Source organism: Brienomyrus brachyistius, chromosome 13 (assembly GCF_023856365.1).
Source record: "Brienomyrus brachyistius isolate T26 chromosome 13, BBRACH_0.4, whole genome shotgun sequence".
In the NCBI taxonomy this organism is placed as follows: domain Eukaryota; kingdom Metazoa; phylum Chordata; class Actinopteri; order Osteoglossiformes; family Mormyridae; genus Brienomyrus; species Brienomyrus brachyistius.
In genome coordinates this window covers 5,467,395-5,492,376 of record NC_064545.1, presented here as the reverse complement: position 1 = coordinate 5,492,376, position 24,982 = coordinate 5,467,395, and the positions used below count along the sequence as shown (strand labels likewise).

At 43.8% G+C, this 24,982-nt stretch overlaps 1 protein-coding gene across 2 annotated transcripts in view; it reads left to right on the top strand.

The window, feature by feature from the left end:
- Positions 1–12,822: 12,822 nt before the first annotated feature.
- The window catches only part of tub (TUB bipartite transcription factor), a 69,351-nt gene continuing 57,191 nt past the window's right edge, over positions 12,823–24,982 (top strand). Inside the window, exon 1 of one of the 2 annotated variants that reach the window (XM_048972274.1) lies at positions 12,823–13,029. In XM_048972274.1, coding sequence (XP_048828231.1) covers positions 12,971–13,029 — 59 coding nt within the window. In that variant the 5' untranslated portion in view covers positions 12,823–12,970. Of the gene's footprint in view, positions 13,030–20,451; positions 20,598–24,982 lie in introns of those variants that run through there. The other variant, XM_048972275.1, reaches the window with a different exon arrangement.

Below are 24,982 nucleotides of genomic sequence, written 5' to 3'. Positions count from 1 at the left end.
CCCGCCCACATCCCCTGCCCCGCCCCCCACCCCACATCCACGCCCCCCACCCCACATCCACGCCCCCCACCCCACATCCACGCCTCACTCTTCCACTGTCTCCGCCGGCTTCCCGTCTGACATCACTTCCCACGTGGATCCTCGCTGCGCTCTGGCACCTGGTGGCCGGAAGGCCGAGGCTCCCATGACAGCCTTAACTTGGGACCCCCCAACCTCCAAGAAGCAAACCAGCGAGCATGGATGGGCGGGGGGGCGGAGGGGCGGCGCCCAACCGCCTGCCTGCCAGTAGGCACAGAGACCTCGCGACACTAATCGCTGCTTTTTAAAACTGCTCTACAGTTTGACATTTTTCTACCCTGGCGGCACGTTTGTACTTCTCAACACAACGACTGACGACCATGTGACTAGATATCTGGGATGTTGATTTTAGAAGAATTGTTTTTAGCTGAAGGTAGCTTACAGCTGCCGTCTGCAGTGAGGTGTGCTGATCAGACGTGTAGGTCACGACGTTTTCGCGTGTACGTGCGCGTGTTACTCGACTACTGTACATAAGTAAAGATCCCTTGTGATTTACGTGAATTGGCCCTGACACTGACGCAGCCGCTCGGCCAGATCCACCTGGTCCTACACCATGAACCGTGAACTCCACAGTGTTTGTGTGTTCCAGCAGGCCGCTTCGTTACCAAGACGTGACCAAGATGCAGAGATTCCTGCCCTTCTGCTACTCCGTATCTCGAATGAAGGATATTGCCTATTTCATTCATTTGTTGTAATGACTGACACCCGAAGTCGATCCTTTATTCCTTAATTCTATTTTCTCTATAGAAGGTTCTACTTATTATTTATACTTAAACTACTGTTTAAGGTAGAAGCTGAGTATTTATGCTGAAACAAACACAACTGCTGAGAAGCATAATTAGGAGAACACATGTCTGTTATTTACTTTTAGAAACTTTAAAGGCGGCCATGTTGGTTCGGTATCCATGTAGGGATTCAACATCGCTAAAATCCGACTCCCTTTAAGAAATATCCGGGAAGTTTTGGTACCTCCATGTCATACTTAGTTCAATGGGAAACGATCCCAACTGAACTATCAAAGAGGATTTTGGTTTGGCCAAAAGAAGAACCTTATTGTTTTGGGCTCATTTGTGGCTGCACACTTTGTGCCTCTGGGCCTGTTTTCACCGTGCTTTTCTTTTGGCTAGGTTTCACCATTGGTTTAGTCTTCCTCTGAAGTATTAAACCATAAAGACCTTATGTAATGGTGCATTCGACCATTGTGTAATATATAAAGAAAATGTTGAATGATAATTGAATGTTTGTGTTTGCTATATACTTTTATACATTATTTTCTTATCAGACTAGTTAACAAGTATTTTTATATGTTTGTAATCGAATACACTTTCAAGGCAAAACTGTGTATATGTACAGAAGAGTATTTAAAACTGTTTGCTTTGACTAAAAAAAATTGCAGGCCCATTTTGTAAAGCTGTGATGTATACTGCCCCTAGTGGTTTGAAGCTGGAGACAGACGCTTGGCACACTTCCATCCAGTCAGCAAGCATCCACTGGTGTGTTGGAGACTAGCTGCGGCTCCCTGTCCCTCTCTGATCTCCTCCCATGGGGACTGTTGACCGTATGGCTTGTCCTGCCTGATTGGACGGTGAATGGACACCAGCTAAGTGTTCCGTAGGCTGTGTTGGGGTGATGGGCACACTTGTTCCCCTATCAACAGAATAGTGCATGCTGCCCAGTTTTTTACAGAATTAATGTACCTCCAGTACATATGGTGTTTTCTCGTGGGGGGAAATAACTCTTACTTCCCTTATAGTTTCCAGTGCTATAATAAAATGACATGACTAAGCCAATTAAAACTTCACTGATTAAAGTTTTTTTGTACGCCTATGTGTTTTTCCTTCTGCAGTCAGGAATTTGGTTGTTCCAGTAGTTAATATCTTCGTCAGCTGCTTGTGAAAGATTCCTCCCATGTGACACTGCAGAGATGATACTCTTTCTCACCTTCCCGGTTTATTTAAAACATTGTTTTTCCTTCTTTATGCACACGATGAATTTCTGGACCATCTCCGGTTCCCCTTAGCGCCGTTGGTGGTGCGGGCTTGTTGATGCGTCTGGAGCTTACAAGTGTGTGACCGTCTTGGTCAGGGCTGTTCAAATCTGGCCCTCGATTCCAAATCCAGGCCTTGTTTTTTGTTCTCCCAGGTAATTAGTTTAATAATTACTGATTCTGATTGGCCACAGAGGCTTCACTCCCGGCTCACGGGTAAAAGGAGGCTGGGAAATCAGCAGGGCTCTGAACTGGAGGACTGGTTTGAATAGACCTGACCTAGGTGATGGTGTGGGAGTGTGACTAAGTGACAGATGAATACATACAATAAGTGGATGGCTATATGTGGTGCACTGCCCTCTTTAACACCAAATGCCAGGGTCCACGTCTGTATTGTGATGTGAGGTTAAATGTTTGTGGGAGGTGACAGTGAAATAATAAACATTTTCTGAGATCTAAACTTGGAAAACCCCAGTAGATCTTTCTGTTAGCTCAGATCAAAATATCTTCCTTGGACTCACATCAGTCTTGAGCAACATCCCTGAGGAGAACTGTCTGTTTTCCATGATATTTCGGGACTACAGGAACTGTCAGTAGTTTGACGCTAGTAGGAGTGTGTTTGTTCATGGTCTTTGCCATGCGTGTGGTGTGGTTCATAATTTGCTCAGAGCCTGGGCCATTTAATCCCATTTTCCAAAATTGCCCCCCTCCCCCCCCCCCCCCCCCCACCCCCTGCTTCAGCCTAAATGGTGGGTAGCCGTGAGAACCATGTGGCCATTCTAAGTATCAAAAGTTCACAGCGAGATTGATCATCAGTATATACCTAATTCTCAGTATTGGTTATTTCACTTAATATTTGAAGCTATGCTGGAATGGCTCGTTGCTGGAAAAAGCCGTTTATGAATGTTTGTGAAACAGCCGATATGCTGTTTATGAAGCTGTTGGGCTATCTGGGTCATGGCCCAAAATAAACATGTAGGGCTATGTACTTCCCAATCATACAGGCTTTGCACATTAATTACGCTGAAAGGAAAAACCTCATTATACCAGAAACTGTTAGAAAAAATGTTTGTGGATGAATTTCACGTCAATGTGTAGGTTGCCCTTTAAATATTTTAGTATTGACTATAACGATTTAACTAGAACTCAACATCGGCAGTGCAATTTATCTTTGTTGCAACAATTGATTACGTTTTTGCCCTTTTGTGTGTGTATCTATCTGTCATCTTCCAAATGTTTATCCAGCACTGGGCTCAGGGCTGGAGCTTTTCCCAGCGGCACTGGGCACAAGGCACACACAGAATTAAACAGTTATAGGCAATTCCAATTCACTGAAATGCATGTATGTGGACTGCTGGAGGGAACTGACGCGCCATGGGGAGAACATGCAGACTTGGGATCACAGAGCGGGGGCAGGATGTTGCCTGAGGCGACGGAGCTGCCCACTGAGTCGCCATGTCTTTTGGCTTATATTACAGTTTTTCTCCGTTGGTTTGGCTCATTTCTTGAAACAGAAATTACATTCTTAAAACTATAAGATCACTCGGCCAAACAGTCTTACGGTTCTGTGCAACATTACAGCTCATTAGCAAAAGTTCATATCTCTCCCAAAACTGCTCACACATGCTTCAAAACTAGATTCCTTTCCCATATAAAGAGTCAGTACCATCGAAATTTCAAAGATCTTTCTCAATTGCTTTGGCTCCTTTACATTTACACTTAGTGCTTTTGCCAAAACAACCTGGATGGTTCAGCACAACACCATGGATCACCTGCAAAAGCTCATATCTCTCCCAAAACAGTTTACCCATGTATCAAAACTAAATTCCTTTCTCATATAAGGAGTCAGTGCCCCCAAAATGCATCGTCCCTTTGGCATTGTGTGAGCACTGTGAGTCAAAATGCCTAGATGTTTTGTCACTATGGCAGAGGTCTAGCTAACAGAATACAATTATGTATAAAACTGAAAAAAAAGGATTTTACAGTAAGAGCAGCCTCCAAAGATTGACATCACACACACTGCACTCATACTGCCAAGGAAACTGTAACCATTTTTATTCAGACACATAAAGTAACTTCCACACATTAGAGTACATAAAAAGAAGATGTATTCAGTATTCTGTATGAGCATTCTTGGATGAGTAGTGAACCAGGCCCTGATGAGCAGGCCACGGTGGAAATTCACATTGTCCCACACATAGTGTGGTAGGTGAGGCCCTTTGAGACCGCTCTCATTTTCTGGGACCAGATCAGTATAAAGATGGAAAATGAGGAGCGTTTGAGTGCTGTATGGGCCTAAACTGGGGATGTGTGTGACCACACCATTCTCAGATATGGCAGCACACATTGTTAAATTGCCCCCTCATTGGCCTGGGACATCTACCGTGGCCTGCTGGTCAATGACGTTACGGCCACTGAGTACATACCTGTTTTTCTTGCGAAAGGTATGGATGATGGGGGAGACTGTAGAATGAGGCACATTAGGCTGCATTCGGCGACCTGCCTCTGCCATTGTGAGGTGATGGTTGACAACATGGTCTATAATTGTGGCCCGAATTTCATCGGGGACAGCATGGTGTCTTTGTGCTCCATGGCCTCTTCCCCCTATTCCACCACCACGCATCTTCACTCCTCCTGCTCTTCTTCTTTTTCCTCCTCCTCTTCCTCGAGCAGGAAGTTGCCCTTGTTCATTTACTTGGCGAGGTACCTCCATGTTCATACTGCAAATAGTACTAGCCCTGGCCAAGCCCCATATATACATGTTTGGCAGCATTCACAACCATAGACAGCACCAGTCAGGTAACTAAACAAACGGTTTGGTTGGTGATCTGAGATGTGGGAAACTCCTCCTTCGTTAATCAAGTTCAAATTTCACCTGACTGTCAATTACTGTCATGAATTTATCAAATGTTCCAAGAAATTCATATATGGTCTTCATGGTGTTATGTTCTTGACTAATCTTGATAATTGAACAGACTATTGTGCATATGATGACTTACAGAATGAAATCATGCTGACATGCTTTGGAGAGAACAACCATTAGACTGAGAATCAACTAATCAGTTTAGATCAGCAAGATCTATTTATTTGTAAAATGTGCTAAATGTGAGCTCATTGTGCTAACTGTAGGCTATTTGTACATAATTGTTTGCAAAGATGCACTGAGACACTTGAGACATGTACTAAGACATTTGCAATTTGATGAAATCAATGAGAAATGCCATTCTGTTGTGAACAATTGCAAGGTGGTTTGGAGATTTGTCCATGTTATTTTGAGAATGTCATTTCTGTTTCAAGAAATGAGCCAAACCAATGGAGAAAAACTGTAAAACCATACCTATACACACTGATTTATACATCAGGATGGAAACAGAGCAGTGGGGTTTGGACACTCATGTGAGTTTTATGTACACAAATGAAGAATGATTGGTTCAGATAAGATAAGATCACATTGTAGAGCTGGGTCCAAGCAACTAAAGGACCAATCAGATGTCTTGGTCCTGCCTCCTCTAGTTGCTTGGGCCCACCTTCTCTTAAAGCCGATTGGTTATCTCTCCTAACCAATCATTATTCATTCTGTCCTCAGAACATTTTTAAGTAAAACTCCCACGAGCGGTTTGGACAGGCAGTGTTAGTTTGTTAGCTTTTTCTCCAGTAGTTACAAGTGGAGTGGGGATAGGTTCACCACTGCATAATAGCCAATAGGAGAAATTGAGATGCATATGGAGATGGCGAGAAAAAGAAAAACAAGCCCAGGTGTAGAAGCTGGGGCAGCAGAACAGCAAAGAGATACCAGGCTTGTGTTCAAGCCACAGCCCAGACTGCTAGACACAAACAAAACATCTATCTGTAGATCTTAGAGAATGAGGATTTGGTGGGATGCCCCCCCACTCACACACACACACACACACACACACACACGGAGCCCCCCCCCATCCAATATCCACAACAGTACACAATCCACTTGCTGCATGTTGATGGATGAAGGCATATAGGTCTGTAAATGTTGCTTTATAAACCTCTGATGATATGTCCATGACACTGCAGTGCTTAGTGTTTGTTCATTCTTACATTCAGCAGCTCCACGTTACCCCCTGGTTCCTATGCCCCGATTGAAAAGGCCAGGAAATGCATTTCAGGCTCCTTATTAGGCAGAATCTTCCCTTCACTTTATAGCACATCAAACAAATGTAGCAACTTATTTAAGAGCTGGAGTATGAATAGTAGCTGTGACAGGAATAACAGCACCGGCTCCTTCGTGATGGAATTGCTCTCAAAGGTTGGCAAAGAGGAAATGAAACACATCTCAGTCATTTCACTCTGCCTGCCATTTACCTGTGGAAAAGGGTCACAGTTGGGACACTCAGGCGATGGACTTGTTTTCCCATTAAATGTGGAATCAATAATGCATGGAATCCTGGGGCAGGTTAGAAAGGCAGCCAGTGGATTCTCTTTGCTCTTGAGCCCCATGTTTAATTGCTGTCAGTGTGTGTGTGTGTGTGTGTGGGGAGGGGGGGTTCATCTTCACTGTGGGAGGATCAGCCCCCCCAGCTTGAGAGACGGCTGGAAACCACCTCTGATACTGAGATCAGGGGCGAACCACAGGACCTGGAATCCCTGACGGTCAGATGATCACCTGCACATCACTTATCAGGGTCTGCCTCTGTCTATAGTATTTGTAAGTGTATTGAATTTCCATCCAGTATGATGCAGGCACACACGGCAGAGGAGAGCTCCCAGAAAGCACCGGTGCAATTTACAAAGCCCCCGAGGATGTAGAGTGACAGTCTTCGATTCCCACAATCTTCATTATGCATTTCCATCCAATCTGAGGCCTGCACTGTGTCCCTCAACCTGCAAAACGGACCTCCGTCTTCCTGCAGAATTAGTCTTTTCTTTCGAGCAAGATCTAACTGGAACCTAGTAACAAAGAAACCACTCCCACTACAAGCACAGGCACATGTGTAAACAGCCTAGCTCTGAAGCGCACTCACATCATTTTGCGCAGCGATTCAGTTTCCTGCTTCGGATCACTGTTCCCTAACTGTACTGATGTTGAAAAGGCATTTTTCATTTTTTATTTTTCTTTTTTTGCCTTTTCAGATATGAGCATCCAGTCCTAGTAGGAACAGCAGCAAAATGCACATGAAACAGCCACCCCCACCCCCGGCGCAGATGAAACCTGCGCCGTTATGTCAATCAGCTTCACTGGCAGCGGTGAATCTAAGCCCAGTGCCTCAGAGAGCAGCAATTACTGTGACCTCATTGGGTTCGTAGCTCCAGAGTGGCAGCGGGAACCTGCTCGTCACGCCGTTCCTTTCATGTACCAGGATCAGCGTGACTCAGAGCCAGTTGATGACAGTGAGCTGAAAAAATAACCGCGGTGCAATCGGGGGTGTCGGTGTCATGGTGTCACCATCACCAAGCTATCTACTGACTGAACTTGGAAGATACCGAGCTCATTTTTAGCTCTGTTGTATATTCTATTAGTTCATGTAAATTCTGTTGGTTTTGCTTTATTTTTTTAACTGGCAAGAATGTATTTCATTTTTTTTGCCAGCTGAAGTCAGAGTAAGAACTTAGTTCAGATGATCTGTTCACCTCGCCTTCAGGTATCCTCATTAATGACACCCAGCTCGGCCTCGTTAGCCTGAATGCCCCACTAGGGGGACCTAGCTGGATGGTTTGAGGCAGTGAAGAGAGAGCTCTATTTTGATGAGTTTCTTGCTGGCAGAATGCAGGTCATGACTCTGTTAATTAAGAGATTGGTGCATTAAGAGCAGGAGTGCCTGATGAATTAATTCTTCCTCCCCAAACACTGGTAACTTTGGGCAAGATTCTCAAGCTAAAGTATTATAGAATAACTATACAGTTGTATTAATTAATTGTATTTAAAAAGCAGAGTAAATAATTATAATACATGACCTAGTAGTTACTGATGTACATTAGCGTGGTCAGCTGCCATTCAGATCTCACTTCATTTCACGCATCTAAAGTTGTTAATGGACTAAAGGAAGAGGGCGTGCCACTTCCTCTTTGCTGTGTCTCTTTTTTGTGTCAGTGGAAGGGACAGGAATACTAATGGCGAGAGGGGAAACTGGTGGAGGAGCTGCATTTAAATAGGATCCGCTGTGATGGGCTGGCTCGAGGCGTTGAGCAGTGGAGCAGAGGCCGTGACCGGCTGCTGCTGCACAGGCTTGGTGTTCTACCCCAACCTCGACAGCTCCCTGAGGAAAATGACACATAAAACACACTCACCCCTGCCGCTCCGCATTCTTCCCAGCGGTGGCACGAGCCTGCGTCTTGTGCTCCTCTAGCTGCATCTGTTTTTGGCAGTAGAATAATATTGTGGAGGATTGTATACAAGTAGTTTTCCCCAAGGAATCTAAGAGAGAAATGATTAGCTGGCAACATAAAGCTAAATTATCCTCCTGAGCTCGGAAAACACAGCTCCGTAATGATCTTAAATGTTCTTGCTGGAGCACGAGAGCAGAGCCGAGATTCTACACAGCCTCCGAAGACTTCCTTTGCTCTCTTACCGCCTCCTGCAAGCTTTCAGTGCTTAATCATCATTGATTTCTGCAGCAGACGTCCTCATGCACCTTTGCGGCCTCTTGGATACCCCCCTCCCATCCCAAGGTAGCAAATATTCCTCCCTGGAAAGAAGGATGCTGGAGGACAGGCATATCCACAGGACATCCTGGGCGGAGGCTTGACTGAAAAGAAGCATTCCACACTCCAGCCTTCATTGTCAACACTGCAGGACAACATAAGCACAAAAAGATGAAGGTTTCTTTTCCACCTAATGCATTGTATCATGGAGGCAACGATGCCCATTTGCATCCATATGTGGATCTCTGATCCATTTATCATGGGATCTGCTACTACTTCAAGAAGAATTATTCAAATCTCATCAGTCTAAATTGCTTTTAAAGATAAAGTGGTATCTTCCCCTCTTGTCAGTTAAACTGTTTTGATGAATATGAATGACCACAGATGTTACTGCCCCTTCGCTAACAAGTTGCAAGTTGGTGTCTGTATTTCTGCGTGTGTGTCCTGTGCTGGACTGGGGGGGTGTATCCCTGTATAATGAATCGGGCGGAGGTCCGTGTGCAGAGCACTCCATGGCCGTTTACTCACCAAAGCCAAAAGAGAATCCAGAACACAATGTCACCACCGGGCAGGAAGTCAGAAACCCAGAACAGGGCAGAAAAATGGCAGGATCAGAATCCAAACTGAGAAGTCAAGAAGCAAGCAGGTCAAAAATGGCAATCAAACAGTCAGGGAGAACCATTCAGGATGACATGAACTCACAGTGCCACCAACCGAGGACACAAACGACCAGTATTTAACTAATTACACAGAAAACACTCAACTAATAAGCGAGTTTGGACGATAGGAACAGGGAGTTGGATCCAGGCAGACTGATCTGAGATCCTCATGCCCTGCTTTGTGTACTGGATTTCCAGGTTTGCTCTCTGTAACCTTGCAATGCAGCGTGACTCATTTTCAGTCCGGGAGTTTTATGCTAAAACCAGCCCTATGAGCACTGACATACTTTTTATTACTGACTGACGTACAACTGTCTTTTAAAATTTGTTGTGCTGTGATGTGAATGATATGGACTCATAATCACTGGTATGGACTGTTAATGATGTGTTGTGATTCACATCTATCTATCTATCTATCTATCTATCTATCTATCTATCTATCTATCTATCTATCTATCTATCTATCTTCCTTCCTTCCTTCCTTCCTTCCTTCCTTCCTTCCTTCCTTCCTTCTAGGGGAACTTTGATAAATGCTGCCACAGTTCAAGTCTTATCATCCCTAAAAGTTATTACTGACATTTCAAGGAGAAGATTAATAATAAATAGCATATTGAACTGTTGAGCCAGTCTCGGCTTCTCAGCCCTGCCTGGTCTCTTTCAAACAACCACCGTTTCAAAAACTTTCAGGGATTTGCAATAACAGGCCATTAGTTGTAGCTCCTCTGGACCCCAGCACTGTTCACCTTCAGTCCTCAATGAGAAGTGATCACTGACCCACGTGCAGCATATTTGCACATTTCTCTATGTGGAACAATTGTGGTCCTAAGCAATACTTTGCTTCGGACGGCTCAATTTTAAACTTGTCAAATTATTTTGTTTGTGAGCTACAAAATGTATTATTATTTTGCTCTTTCCATCCTGGTCAAACACTACCAGACATTAAGGGTTAAGTTTCCTGCACTATAAATACTGTTAGCTACTCTCAAGCTCCCAAACTGTATTTAAAAGTCATGGCACCTAATGGAGTTTCTTTCCTCTTGAGTCAGTTTCATTATCTCCTTGGCAACAGCTGTAGATGTTAGTGAACGAGGAGTTCACTGTGTGGTTTGGTGTGATTGGGAGATGTATAATTATGGAACAACTTATTCTAACACATTCATATCTGTCCTCCAATCATTTATGCTGGTCAGGATTATGGGGGAGCTGTTCAGCGTAAGGTACAAAGCAAGGGTTACATCCTGGATGGGATGCCAGTCCGTTGCCTGATACAGATACTCATACACTTTGGTGATTTAGAGACACTAGTTTATCTGGATGTTTTTGTGCTTTGGGTGGATATCAGAATTTCCTGAAGAAGCCTATGCACTTAATACAGAGCAGAGGCAGGAAATGAAAGCACAACAATGAAAATCTGTAGCAACAGGGTTATCTGCTTCATCATCTTAGCAGTGCTGTGCTATTCATTATAAATATATTCCTTATGGAACTTACCTGAGCCTTGAGGAACTCCGGGTAGATCTCATTCACCCCCGGGGCCCAGCCACCGAGGACCTTTTTAACCACCTCAGCAACCTCTGCCCCAGAGATAGGGGAGTCCACCCCCAATTCTCCAGACTCTGCTTCCTCATTGGAAGGCGTGTCGGTGGGATTGAGGAGGTCTTCGCCGTATTCCTTCCACTGACCCACAACATCCCGAGTTGAGGTCAGCAGCAGACCATCCCCACTATAAACAGTGTTGATGCTGCACCGCTTTCCCGCCCTGAGCCGCCGGATGGTGGACCAGAATCTCCTCGAAGCCGTCCGGAAGTCTTTCTCCATGGCCTCGCCAAACTCCTCCCACACCCGAGTTTTTGCCTCAGCAACCGCCGAAGCCGCATCCCACTTGGCCCGCCGGTACTCATCAGCTGCCTCTGGAGTCCCACAGGCTAAAAAGGCCCGATAGGACTCCTTCCGCAGCTTGACGGCATCCCTCACCACCGGTGTCCACCAGCGGGTTCAGGGATTGCCGCCACGACAGGCACCGACCACCTTACGGCCACAGCTCCGGTCAGCCACTTCCACAATGGAGGCGTGGAACATGGCCCATTCGGACTCAAAGTCTCCCGCCTGCCCCATGACATGGAGGAGGTAGGAGTTGAAGCTCTTTCTGACAGGGGGTTCCGCCAGACGTTCCCAGCAGACCCTCACTATACGCTTGGGTCCGCCAGGCCTGGCCGGCTTCCTCTCCCACCAGCGGAGCCAACCCACCACCAGGTGGTGATCAATTCACAGCTCTGCCCCTCTGGTTCCAGAGCCCAAGCCGTGCATCGAGGTGAGACTGACTATATCTAGTCGGAACCTCACAACCTCGCACACCAGCTGAGGCTCCTTCCCCATCAGAGAGGTGACATTCCATGTCCCTAGAGCTTCTGCAGCCGAGGATCAGACCGCCAAGGTCCCCGCCTTCCGCCACTGCCCAACTCACACTGCACCCGACCCCTTTGGCCCCTCCTACAGGTGGTGAGCCCATTGGAGGGGGGACCCACCTGCCTTCTTCGGGCACCAGGCGCTCGCCATCGAGCCCCACTCCCAGGCCTGGCTCCAGGAGGGGGCCCCGGTGACCCGTGTCTGGACGAGGGAAAATGTGAGTCCATGTTTTTATTCATCATAAGGGGTCTTTTGAGCCGAACTTCGTCAGGTTCCTCACCCAGGTTCCCCAAAGAACTTAGCTCCTGGGATCACTGGAACATGCAAACCGCTCCACCACGATAAGTTGTCGGCTCCAGGAGAGGATCCTGCATTGATATTATCGGCAACTTATTACTGGAACTATTCATTGCAGTAAAACTAGAAACGGTGGATTGACCCTTTTGCAATTATTTATTTGTAAAAATGGAAACTTTGTGTTAATGTCTTGTTAAACAAACTCCGGGCACAGGTCCAGCTACTAGACCTTTCCTGCGCATAGACAAAGGGTAGAACAAGATTTTATCTCAATTAACGATTTTCATACTAGAACATTTAGGAAAAATTAATAACAGGAAAACTGAAACAGCAAAAAAAAAAAAAAAAAAGGAAAAAAGAATATTCGATATTCTGGAGATTTGTTACTCACCTGCAGATCAATGAACTTATTTATAAACTTTTTGGTATAAGTATTTCACAGCAGTGCGCAAATACTTTTGAAAGAATACGTGAATATTCGGGTTGGTATAACTAAGTGGGGAAAATGTCAAGACATGTAAATGTGATAACAGGGATAAGCGTCGCAGATGCTTTCAGTTATCCGCGGTGTTTTTGGGCTGATATGTTTAGGTTATCATGGCATAAATTACGAGGGAAATTGGAAGTGACGCAGTCCTTGAAAGCCGTGATCAGCGTCCTGTAGGTGTCACAGCGCTGGGCCAGACTAACACGCCATTAAGAACAACTTCTGCGAGTTCACTTCCCTGCGTCTCAGAAATGGTACGTCCCTCCCATTGTGAAGCCCCCTTAAGTAAATCATTTTCGCTCGTTTTGAGACTCGCCTTCAGCGGCAGCGGATCGGTTTTTCGGCTGTGCTTTTTCAGGGCGGGCGATTAGCGGCTGCTCCCCCACAGACTATTAGACCAGAGCATCGCGGCGCCGTTTCCATCTCTAAACGGCACCGCTGACCATGATGGATGGAGTCAATGGCAACAGGAACATGTCATATAGCCGATGGAGTTATGACAGGTAGGCTGCGTTGTTTTTTCTTTTTACTACACTTTTTCTTTTGCAGTATAGGGCATCACGCTGATCTTGCTCTGCTTATACACGAGTCATAGCACGGTTTATCCTGTTGACAGTGTGAAATACTCCGCTTGCAATATGTAGCTGTATATCATGGTTAGTGGGCAAGTTGTGCATCGCCTGTGTGAGATGCATTTGACTGAATGATACGCGCAGTAGGCTATTACGGCGTGTTCATGCGAATGCTTTTATTACGGTGGTCGAAACGTCTTATTTGGATACTGATTTGGACAACAGACTAATACAGATACCCCTGTACTGTATTTTGGCGACAAACTTCAATAACGATGACAGCTCATAAAAATAAGAACTTATTATTATTTATTTTTTTCCCAGTGATTAAAGTTTCTTCATCATATTCCATTGCGTTTATAATTGCATGCAATTTCTTGAATTCGGTCAGATTTTGTAACGCTTTATTTTCAAAGGATTTTTGAAATAGCATCGGTCATTATTTAATGCAAATAATCGTTTTCTGTTATCGTACATTCTCGTACATTTATATTGGTCATTGATGCTGATGGTTTTCCTGGTTAGAGATCGTTTCTGTCCTGCTAGCTGCGGCTTTTTGTATGTGTTACTATTCAGCGTGTCGATAAGTGTAGGATAGCCTTGTTTTAATTCAGCTGTGTTTTACGTTACTGTCACGCTGTAGACTCACAGGTTCCCACTTGTCGAATGTGCTCTTCCCCTGTATATCCGCTCAACGGACGTCTGATAAACCCCATAGGGTGATATATTTTGTATTGTGAAGATGCTGATCGTCGGACACGGGGGGCAACATGTAGCTCCCTCAAGTCTTAATTAACACAACGCGAATCACCGCCCCGCAGCTGCTGCGGTTGTTTCTGCACGGTCTTGCATGCATGTTTTTAGATTGGTATTCAATCAAAGGATCCCAGCGATCCTTAGAGACAGTCACTAATCTTCTGGGTCTCTGCAGAGCTTATTGTCACTGAGCAGGATGGGGTTATTTGGGGGGTGCCTCATCTGAGACCCTTGCATCACGTGTTGCCTTGAATAAACACTTTCCAATGAAGGTGAGGGTGTGGCTAACTGCTGCTGGTCTATGGATCTATCCGCTGCTGGGGTCTTCGCTGATGGCGAACCACAGCTGGTTCATGAGACGACCAACACAGGAACATAAATGCAGGAGGCCAAGCAGCCCCACTAACAACACGATTTAATGTCCCGCTGTTTACAGATGACATGCTTTTGAATTAATTCTTTACATAGGGGAGCTCAAGCAATTTGACCCCTATACTTCCTGGTTAACTGATACATTTTCTATGTCCTCATTTGTATGGATGCAGCAAAGTGGTGACAGGGATTATTGATACGGTTTATCAACCCTGAGACGTTTCACACCTTTCTTTGTGGTGCTTTATGGGTTTTAGTGGTGGTGAATGGCATGCTCTTTTATTGACATGCATATTTCCAGTTGGGCTGGATGTTGGTTCCTTGGTAGGCCAGGGATTGGATATCTGTGGGACCATTAACATCCCGAAGGTGACTGGGGCACACGGACCTGTAAAATAAGGCTCAGATTATCCTCTCCAAGGTGCAGAACGCTGCTTGAACTGCTGGTAACCTGGGCTGTATTATGCAGGAGAGCAAACTACATGCGCAGTAAGATATGGCTCACAAATCCTCATATTTGGGGCTCCTCATGGTCATGTGCTTTGTGTTCATAGTGCAGGCCGGCATGGCTTATCCCTGCAAGACATGTGTTGCTCATATCGTTTAATGTAGTTGTTGTATTTTCCTTTTCATCTTGGGAAGGACATAGAATCTCAGAATATGGAAAGTATTGACATGTAAAGCTGTGCTTTTTACCACCGTTCATGGATGCAATGTGGAGATTCTCAAGGCGCTTTTTTTCCTGATGGGCGTATTAGCAAACATGGAAAACGGACTTTATTGGATAAATGCCTACAGCTCCCCTCATGGAAGAACAGACCATTTTACTCCGTGCTTTGGGGAGTAAGATCATTATTGGTTATGAGCAAAGGGGTGTGAGTGTTGATGTGTCACGCTAAGCAGCAATGGCGATGGCTGTGTGTTTGTGAATTAGCCAGGGAAATATCACAGAAGATGATACCGCCTACGGTTATCACCGGCTAATTTAATACTCATGTTGTGGTACGACTAAAGCAGAGCACGCAAACTTCAAGAGCGAACTGATGCTTTCAAGACATAGCAGTCTGAACGTGTCCTTGCTTTGAGGGACTAGCAGGCGTTTCTGTCATTCTTCACAGTTATACATGCCACTGCCTGTGTCATCTATTACTCACTGCCTCCCACTGCAAGATCCATTCTTTGAAAGACATTTGTGGGTAATTTTCCTTTGGTAGTGCTGTGAAGATGTGAGATTGTGGTCAAGAACACATTGATACATTCATTACGAATTTGCGATTAAGTGTGCCCATCCATCCATTCATCTCCTAACCGTTTATCCTGGTCAGGGTTTGTGGAGGAGCCTGTGTCCTCTCCCACGCAAAACATGGAATAAGACACATTTTTGCATTCACTTGTTTTTGATTCCCTCTCTAGAGTGTTGTAACAACGGGCAGTCCCTGAGTTAAGAATGTCTAACTTACGGACAACTTGTGCTTATGAACGGACTATAATTCTATATCCTAAGCCTATAATATTAAACATTTGAGTTAAATACAATGGTCCGTAATAACGAACGCACGCACTCCTTTTGTGACGCTCGTGTAAACATCGCGGCTTCAGCAGTTCGATGGCTCGAGATGTAGTGCAGCACCGTATGTAGTTACGTTTATTATTACTGTTACTCTTATGAAGATTATTATTACTTTTCTGACTTATCCGCAAATTCGACTTGGCGGACTTGGCGAATGGATCTCGTTCGTAGCCTTTGACTGCCTGCATTTCTAATAGTGCAATGCAAATATATGTGGAAATGGGGGGAAGTGTCACGGTGAGCGGTGCAGCTGCTTATTCATTTTCCGACAAGGTTACATCGTCCACAAGGGAGTTTTACCAACATGCACTCCAGCTGCATTCACAAAAGTCTCCAACCTTAATTTATTTATTTTAATCATTGTCAGATTGTAATTTTAAAAAGCATTTGTTCCGAAGAGTCCTCTGTCCAGAGCGGAGGGATAACTTACTTTATAAGCAAGTTCTCAACAAAGTTTTGGTTTTTCTTGGATTTGACAAGGACTTTCCTGACCATCTTATCCATATTGTAGTAAAGAAAAAATGATCTTATAATGTAAATTAATATAAAAATAATTATTCCTATTCCACAGCAGTATAATTAAAAGCGGTACATTTTTTAATTCCTGTATTTGTTTTTGTTTTTAAAAGATTTTTAACAGTTAACACGTGTTTCTGGCTTCTTTGCAGTAACCTAGAAGGCGTATATGCTTGTTATGCTTATGCTAATCCCATTAGCAGACAGTGTATTACCTCAATTGCTGGAGGAGATTTGATGGATGCCTGGGATTCTGAATGCAAACATGGCAGTTTCAACACCTGTACACCATGTCAATCGGTTCTTGCCTCGGGTTCCTACTGTAGCAATCCATCGAAGTATGTGGTCATGCTTTAAACCAGTGTTTTCCAATCCAGTCTTCAGCGACCTGCAGACATTCCATGTTTTTGCTCCCTCCCTCCTGGGAGCAAAAGAAAATGGACTGTCTGACAGGGAGCTATAAGGGAGCAAAAATGTGGACTGTCTAGCAGGTAGCTGGGAGGGAGCAGAAACGTGGACGAGCTGTGGGTACCTGACGACCCGGTTGGGAAACACTGCGCCAAATTAGTATTAGTTTATCCCCAAACACTCGTTTTTTTTTTAAACTGTCTCAATGGATCATTTCAGTGAAATATTCAAAATTGGCTGTTGAAATGAATTCAGCCTAATTTGGCTCCTGCGATTTTCCCGTTTATGTGGAGGGTGGAGTGGCCACACTCTGATGCACTAATGGGACGAAGAGCCTCTTTGGCCCTGGTTCGGACGGCAGCTCCAGCCTGCAGCTGGCGGGGTGCTTCGTGGTCTCTCGACCTCCCCCTATACCCGCACCTCCCTCCGGATTCGCTGCTGAGTCACTGGTTGTCCGTTGCTGTGGTTACTGTACAGAAAGATCACCTTAGCCTCTGTGCAGACATCCAGTGTCATAGCCCCCGGCAAGCTCTGCAGCCTCACTTCTGTTAGACTTGGACCTGCATGTGAGCCTACTGCAGTTACAGAGCCCTTCAGCAAGGTAGCACAGCGGAGCTTTTGTATGTTCACCATCCAGGTGACACTGTATGTTTGGCTGTGACATATTCTCACTCCAAAGAAATGAAATGAAATTTTGCATTATCTTCCATCTGTACAAGCAGGAATACAGACACATTCGAATGCTTCTTTTCACAGTTCCCATTTTGCTCACCTTTTTTGAGGCAGACACGCGCATTCAGGTGAGAGTGAAGCTTGGATTCCGAACACAGGATTGACTATTTTCTGGCGCCCTTGGAGGTATTAGTCTTATGACTGGGGGTGGGAATCGGCACTGATCGCCCGAATCAATATTATATCGATATATGTTTACCGATTCTATATGCATCACAATTTTAAAACAGATTTTGTTGAAGAGCATTTTAGCTCTACATATAAAGACAAAGGCAGTAATGGTACATGTATTCCCAGTGACGGGGAAGCTACTTTTAATGACTTTTTTTTTTTTTACTTACGATTAAAAGTAGTTAAGCTACAGCCAAGCTACTGTTTTAATACAGTAGTTAGCTACACTACATGCATCCGAGAAAAAGTAGCTAACTACATCGAAGCTGTATCATTCGGAAATACTTAATTAATATTTGTGCTACAGGATACCGTCAAATCACAATAAGGTTTTCAAAAAAGTTTCTGTATTTGGTGCAAGCCAAGATGTTTCAGAATTGCTGTGTGAAAATTAGAAGGGCTGCAAAAAAAGAAAGAAAAAGATTTTGATTATCTGTTCAAGAACCGAAGTGCTCCTATGCATTTTAATGAAAGTGTCTAGAATATTATTTCCCATCAAGTATATTTCAACCCTGAATTCATCCCCAGAGTATTCAAGCAGAAAACACTTATCAGGAACACCTGGTAGTTGAAAATACCCGTCTTTGTAAAGAGAAAAAAATAATACAGGTCGTCGTCAGCTTACTACCGCGATCGGTTCCGACTGACTGGTTGTAAGTCGGCCCTTTATTTTATATGCAAAAATTATCATATAGTATAATTAAATGATATCATCTTTAAGTCATATTATTGGGTGTTTTTTTTAACCTTTTTTATCACAACTTTCTTACTTCATTATTGTTTCACAAACAGATACGAATGTACACTGTACTGTGAACTAACGGGGCGAATAGTAGGCTGAGCACGAGATGAATGGAGAAGCGTTTTGCGGGGATGCTCGCGCTGCCAGCCGGCGCAGTCATGGCCAAGGTCTCGGTCTCAGAATGATCGTGAAGTCAATCAGTCCTAAGTCAGATTGGTCGTAAGTGGACAAGCTGTAGTATTTTTTTTAACAATGTAGCTTTTTACCACACTAAATAGCTACTTGTAAAAAAAAGTTGTTACTGGAAAAGCTACACTGCTACAGCGTTATGCTACTTGTGGCTGTGAGTTGATTACAGCTAGTGTTAGAGAGCTCAAAGATCCTCCCAAATTACTTAAATTAGTAGTATGGGAACATTTTGGCTTCTCAATAAATTACGTCAACACTGGAAACAGATAGAGCAGTTGAAAAGATTAAGGTGTCTCTCGATTCTGTTATACCGAACGGATATTTTTCTGGAAACACATCCAACACACTAACTCTTTTTGGGGGTGAGGTGAAACCATTGGGAGAAGTTTTAAAAAAAGTGTAAATAGTTCAGTTTGTTCAGAAATTATTCTTACTGTTCAGGGAAGAGGTATAGAGATATTCAATGAAAGTTTACATTTCACACACATGTGGCTAGTTGTGGTTATAAACTGAGATGGTGCAGGAAAAGTCTCTGTACATAATTAGTCGTTCATGATAGCACCGCGCCACACTCACGCGTGTCAGTTTCTTAATATCAGTTAAGGAAACACAATCACTGCTGATCATTGATTCAAGCTGGCGAACTCCTGATCACAGAGTCTTATCCTACTGAGTCACACACTGACCCCCTCCAGGACTGTCTGTTGGAGATTGAGGTTGGATTTGCATGCGTCTGACTTGTGTTTAGCTGGTGAACCATTTGTGCACGGATATTCATAAGTGAATGCAAAAGATGCTTTGTCGTCTATTTTATAGTGAATTGTGCTACAGTTTGAACACAGTGCTTCAAAGAGTTGCTTTACTTAAAAGACTGCAGAATTTATTTGTATGCCAAAGCTATATCTGCTAATCATGCAGCAAGTATCAGTAGCTAGGCATGGAAGGCAGCACATGAGGGAGAAAAATAGAAAAATACTGATTTTGTTTGTGAACTAGCTGCAAGGATCAATGATTTTATTGTCATTGTGCAGCTGGTGACACTTACACAATGAAATTGAACAGCAGCTTCCATTGATGCACCCATAAAACACATATGCTAAAGAAATGTAGCACAGTACCCGAATACTAATGCCGTTGGTACATTTGAGATTCTAGGAAGGCTGGAGTTGTTGGATGTTGCACAACAGAGTACTGGGCAAAATGAGTAGTATTGGGCAACAAAGTATTGACTGAGTACTTGACAGACTAAAGTGCAGAACATAAATTTAAGGACAAGACAAAGTGCATGATGTAAAGATAATAGAAGGTAGAAAAACAGGAAATGCTTGTTATTGCACATGGCAGCAGTGCATCACTGTAGTGCAGCTGTGGAAATGAATTGGTTCGTGAATGATGGAAGGGAGCTACCCAGCTAACATTTCTTCATTCTAGGAATGTTTACCGAACATTGCGATTAAGCTATAGAAACATTCAAAGTGCCAAGTTTTCCTGATGTTCCCAGAATGTTATCCCACTACTACAACTACTAGAATTAGTGCTGGGCGATATGGCCAAAAATATTATCACGGTAAAAAATGTTCATATCGGTCAAAACCGATAATTATTGCTACAAATCTCAAGTCATTATTTCTTTCCAGTATAAAGGCTGATTTTTACTCCTGAGTTAAAACTGAATAAAAAATATGGTTAATCGTAGTTATAAACTTTTCTTTATCTTCAGAATGTAACAAACACTTGCCAAACAGTAGTAATGGCCAAAATGACACTTCTGGAACAATTTGCTATATTTTCTGATCCCACTAGATGGAACTCTGTGTTCAAAACAGGGCTCAAAGCATGCTCGCTCAAAAGAAAACAAAACGGTCACATGTACCTGTCACGCGTAGTGTGAGACAGGGCAACGCACAGGCTGTGCGAGCGGCTAAGCAAGCGACTCACAGGCGAGAGTAGAACAAACGGGGATTTATTAACCGGGACTGGAGCAGGAAACATGTCACACCACGAACACTGGGTAACAACACTAATGACAGACAATGGACTCAGGTAAGACACGGACTGAAATACACAGGACTGATTGAAAATAATCAGACATGGCTGGGTACGATCGGGAAAGAACACGTGGGTAATTAGGGGGCGTGGCACACAGGAGGAGCGGACGAGCCGGGCATTACAGTACCAATCGGCATTTCGCATTTCACAAGTCTGAGATAGAAGATGAGCAGGTGATTTTAATCATGGGAATGCTGCCCCTGGCATTCTTCCTTTCGTTTCTTAATTCTCTGTGGATTATTACTGTCGGAATTTCTCATGGACTGAATTTTACTGTGGGTTTTCTTTTTGGATTTTGCTGGATTACCCTTATTGAATGGGTTGCATTGGCCTTACTCTCCCGGTGCCCTGTTGTTTTCATGGTTTTGTCTGTTGTTTGCCTATGTGCCCTATTGCATTATGTTTTGTGTTTGATAAATAAAGTAGTGGCATGTTGTGTTTAAATTATATCGAACTTTCATCATGCATCTGGCATATCGATATTGAGGAAAATTATAGCGCAATAGTTAGCATTATCGTTTTATCGTCCAGCTCTAACTACTATTAAGAATAATACAGGAAGGTTACAGTGAGAATGTTCTCTGCCAACTTTGAGAAGACCTACAAATAACTTTAGCTGACGTTCTGGGAATGTTCCCTGTTAGCTGGGTAGTTCTTCTGGGGAAGATGCTGTTTCTGGGTCTAGCTGAGTAGTGAGGTCTGATGAGATCTTTCACCAGATGACAATAAATTTAAAAGCTTGGGGTGAGTTGGGATTGTGATGGGGCTGAAGGCTGATCAGAGGTAGTGATTGTTGTAGATGTCTGTGGTGTCTTGCTGTTTCAGGCCAATGATCTGTTCAGCTGACTCAGCCACTTGTTACAGGGATTATTGATAAGAGTCAGAGCAACAGGTGTACCATGCTGCTGCACATTAGGTCAGGATACTTCCCATAGTACACTGATAGAACTTTGCCAGGAGATGCTGGGGCAGTCTGGCTCTTTAACCTCATTTTGAAAAACCAGCACTACTGTGTCTCTTTGACTAGCGAGGAATAATTGACAGACCATGTGAGGTCCTCAGTGATGTGAATACTAAGGAATTTGAAGCTCTACATTGCATCTCTCTTTATGTGGACAGGGAGGTTTTCCCATATTTGGATCTTTTAAAATCTGTTATGAGATCATTTGTTTTTCTTGTGTTGAGGGCCCGGGTGTTGGTCGATCACCAGCTGGCTGGTTTTAGCACTTCCTCTCTCTTGCTGACTCGTAGTTGCTGGAGATCAGCCTTGTTACAGTAGTGTGGTGGTGATTATGATGGTGTTGGAGACGGAGGTGGGATAGTCGTAGTGATGAGCGCCTGGATCAGTGGGCTCATTCTCAGTAAGAATAATTACTGTAGAGCTTCTGTGCTGAGTGGAGGAGGAGTGGGTGCCCATTCGGACAGTTTGACGTTGACTGGAAAATCCAACTGCAAAGTTGTGTGTTGGAGTTTGGAGACCAGTTTGTAGGGAATTACGGTATTTAATGTTGAGTTGACATTAGTAAACAGCCTTCTGACATAGGTGTTATGATGGAATCTGAAGAAGTACAGCTGAGACGGTCTCTTCAGTTGATCTCTTTGCCCTTCTGGCAAACTGGTATTTGTTCAAAATGGGGGATATGTTGGCCTTGATATAGGTCAAGACCAGTAATTTAAAACACTTAATTATTGTGAGACAGGACATAAGTCATTTAGACTTCCGAAGTTTCAGCTGCTGTGGACTTTGGTACTATAATTTTTGCTGTTGATGTTGGGGTGGAGACAGGTGGGGACTAGAGTCTGGGACAGTGAGAGGTTACAGATACTGCTGAAGACCCTGCTGACTTTATGTGGATTCCCTGGTATGCCATCTGGGCCTTGTTCACGTTCATCCCGTACATGGCTAACTTGACATCAGGGATGTACAGTGGCAGAACCTGATCATTTGAGGGTAGTGTGGTCTTACTGGCTGGCTCGTTTAAAGTGTGCTGGAAATCGTTAAGTTCATTTGTTATGGGTGGTATTGCCTGTGGCTGATGCTGCTACCCTTGTATTTAAAGATGGACTTGATACCTTGCCACAGTATTGATTTTTGAAGTGGTCCTTGGTCTAATTTTGGGATGGGTTGGCTGCTTGCGCTTGAGATATTCGTGTATGTAAGCTATTTGTCCATCTGGTTGGGAAGGGAGCGTTGTGATGAAAATTTTGTAGCACTGTTATCAGTCTGATTAAAGGCCCCTGCCATAATGAAGATACTGTCAGAGTATGTGATTTGTTGTCTGTTGGTGAGCCGGTTAAGTGCCTGCGGTGGTATGTAGTCAGCAGTGAAGATGACTACTGTGCCTTGCTTTTAAGCCTGATGAATTCCATAAAATATTTTCTGCAGCCTAAAATCTGTTAATGGAAATCTGCCTCACATTTTTGAATGTTTCAATTATTCACTCATACTGTATTTAATGAGTGGTCTCTGAAAGCTATCCATATTTGCAGCATGAAAAGTGGTAAAGCTAAAGGTCTTCTCATTAAACGAAATAAACACAATCTCCTGCGTTAATGCAGTGAAATTGCACGGTTTTGTTTTATTAGGATAGATTGTTCCCAAACATTGGTTTGCCAGAAATCTCAGGCATGTTTTATGTGGCTCCACTTCTAAGCCACTGCATTTGGTTTTATTTTTCTAGTTGTTTTGTGTGATCTCTGTCCATGGTAATTTGAGTTTCTTTGAGAAAGAATTCTATTATTACATTTCAGTAGCTTCTGAGTCTTTATATACCTGATGTCCTGACCACTCCAGTCCACCTTTGCACTTTATGCATGACATCGTTTTTAGATACGTAATTCCTCATTAATGTTGTCCTCAGGCACATCACCCCCTATGCCATCCATCCATCCATCCATTTTCCAAGCCGCTTATCCTACTGGGTCGCGGGGGGTCCGGAGCCTATCCCGGACCCCTATGCCATAATTTTCCTATTATTTGTATTTTATATGTAAACATGCAATGTTTACCTTTTTTGCTCCCTCCCAGCTCTCTGCCAGACTATCCACATTTTTGCTCCCTCCCACCAGGAGCGAAAACGTGGACTGTCTGGGGGTCCCCGAGGGCCGGTTTGAGAAACACTGGTTTATAGCATACTCAAGCATTACACTTTTCAGTTTGTGTTAATGTACTATCTGCTGCATATACACATGCATAATTCGTACATCGGGATTGTAGGAGTAGGTGTCGGGTCTTGCAGGTAAGCACTCATTTCCAGGGAATCTTAATTTTCCTGCTCTTTCATTAAGTCATCCATTGAGATTTTACGTAAGATTAATTTCACATTAAAATGGTTAAGACCACTAGGTTTTGGGGCACCATCAGTTTTGAAAGTTATGATAACAAGATAATTGATGTAAAGAGCATATCTCTTGGTTTGTCTGCTTCCCCCTACATCTGGATTCACCTCATCTGGAAGTTTGGATCCGTAGCCCCATGTGATTCAACAGCCTCTGGCTGATTATCACCGTGTGACAGTGTTATTCACGGGCTGAATCTTGTTTAATGGTATGTAAAGCTTCAAATTTCACTTTAATTTATGTTTCATTCTGAATGACTCAGTAGCTCTTTACTTAGAATATGATTTTTTTTTCTATAGCGCGTGAATTAATTAATTGCTGCGTGATTTGGTCGCGGCGGCCATTGAAATCAGTGGTGGTAAAAATCACAAAATCAATTTGGTGCTCCGTTTCAAGAGGACATCAGATGCAACATTCCTGCCCTAAGAAAAAAATGACGCAAAGAGCAGATCTGCTGTCAGTGTCTTGAGGAGGTCAGCTGAAACATTCTTGGCCCTGAAGCTCAGCTTTCCGTTTAAAATAAATAAATAAATTCTAGTGCCCCTGGGCTGAGGAGAGGAAAATGGCTTTTGCTCAGACAAGTAAGAAAAGTGAAAATGGATACACAGCTTTCGAGAGAAGAAGATGGGTCCAGTGGAGAATTTGCACCTGTTTCCTGTGAAGTGCTCTGTTTTATAACGGTTGAAAGGTATAATTAATAAAAAAATATCTGGGCAGCATCCCTCTTGTGTCACCCAGAAGGCTGCTCTGTATATTGGGATTTGTGGCCCAAATGTTGGAAATTAGCAGTTGTGTTCCACTATTCTCAGTCAGAGCTGTGCATCGACCGTCTTGCGAGGGGAGACTCGGAGGCAGAGGAATCTGCGAGATGCTGCTGGGTCCTGAAATCGGGTTGAATGGGAGGTTTCGAGTTGGATCATCATCTGCCTGTTAAAATGGAATGAGGCTGATCAGCCCTGGTGTAATTTTAATCTTCATAAGTTGAAGACTCTGGTCCTACTGTGTCATTTCACCAGCGATAGAGCCAAGTGTAACTCGGC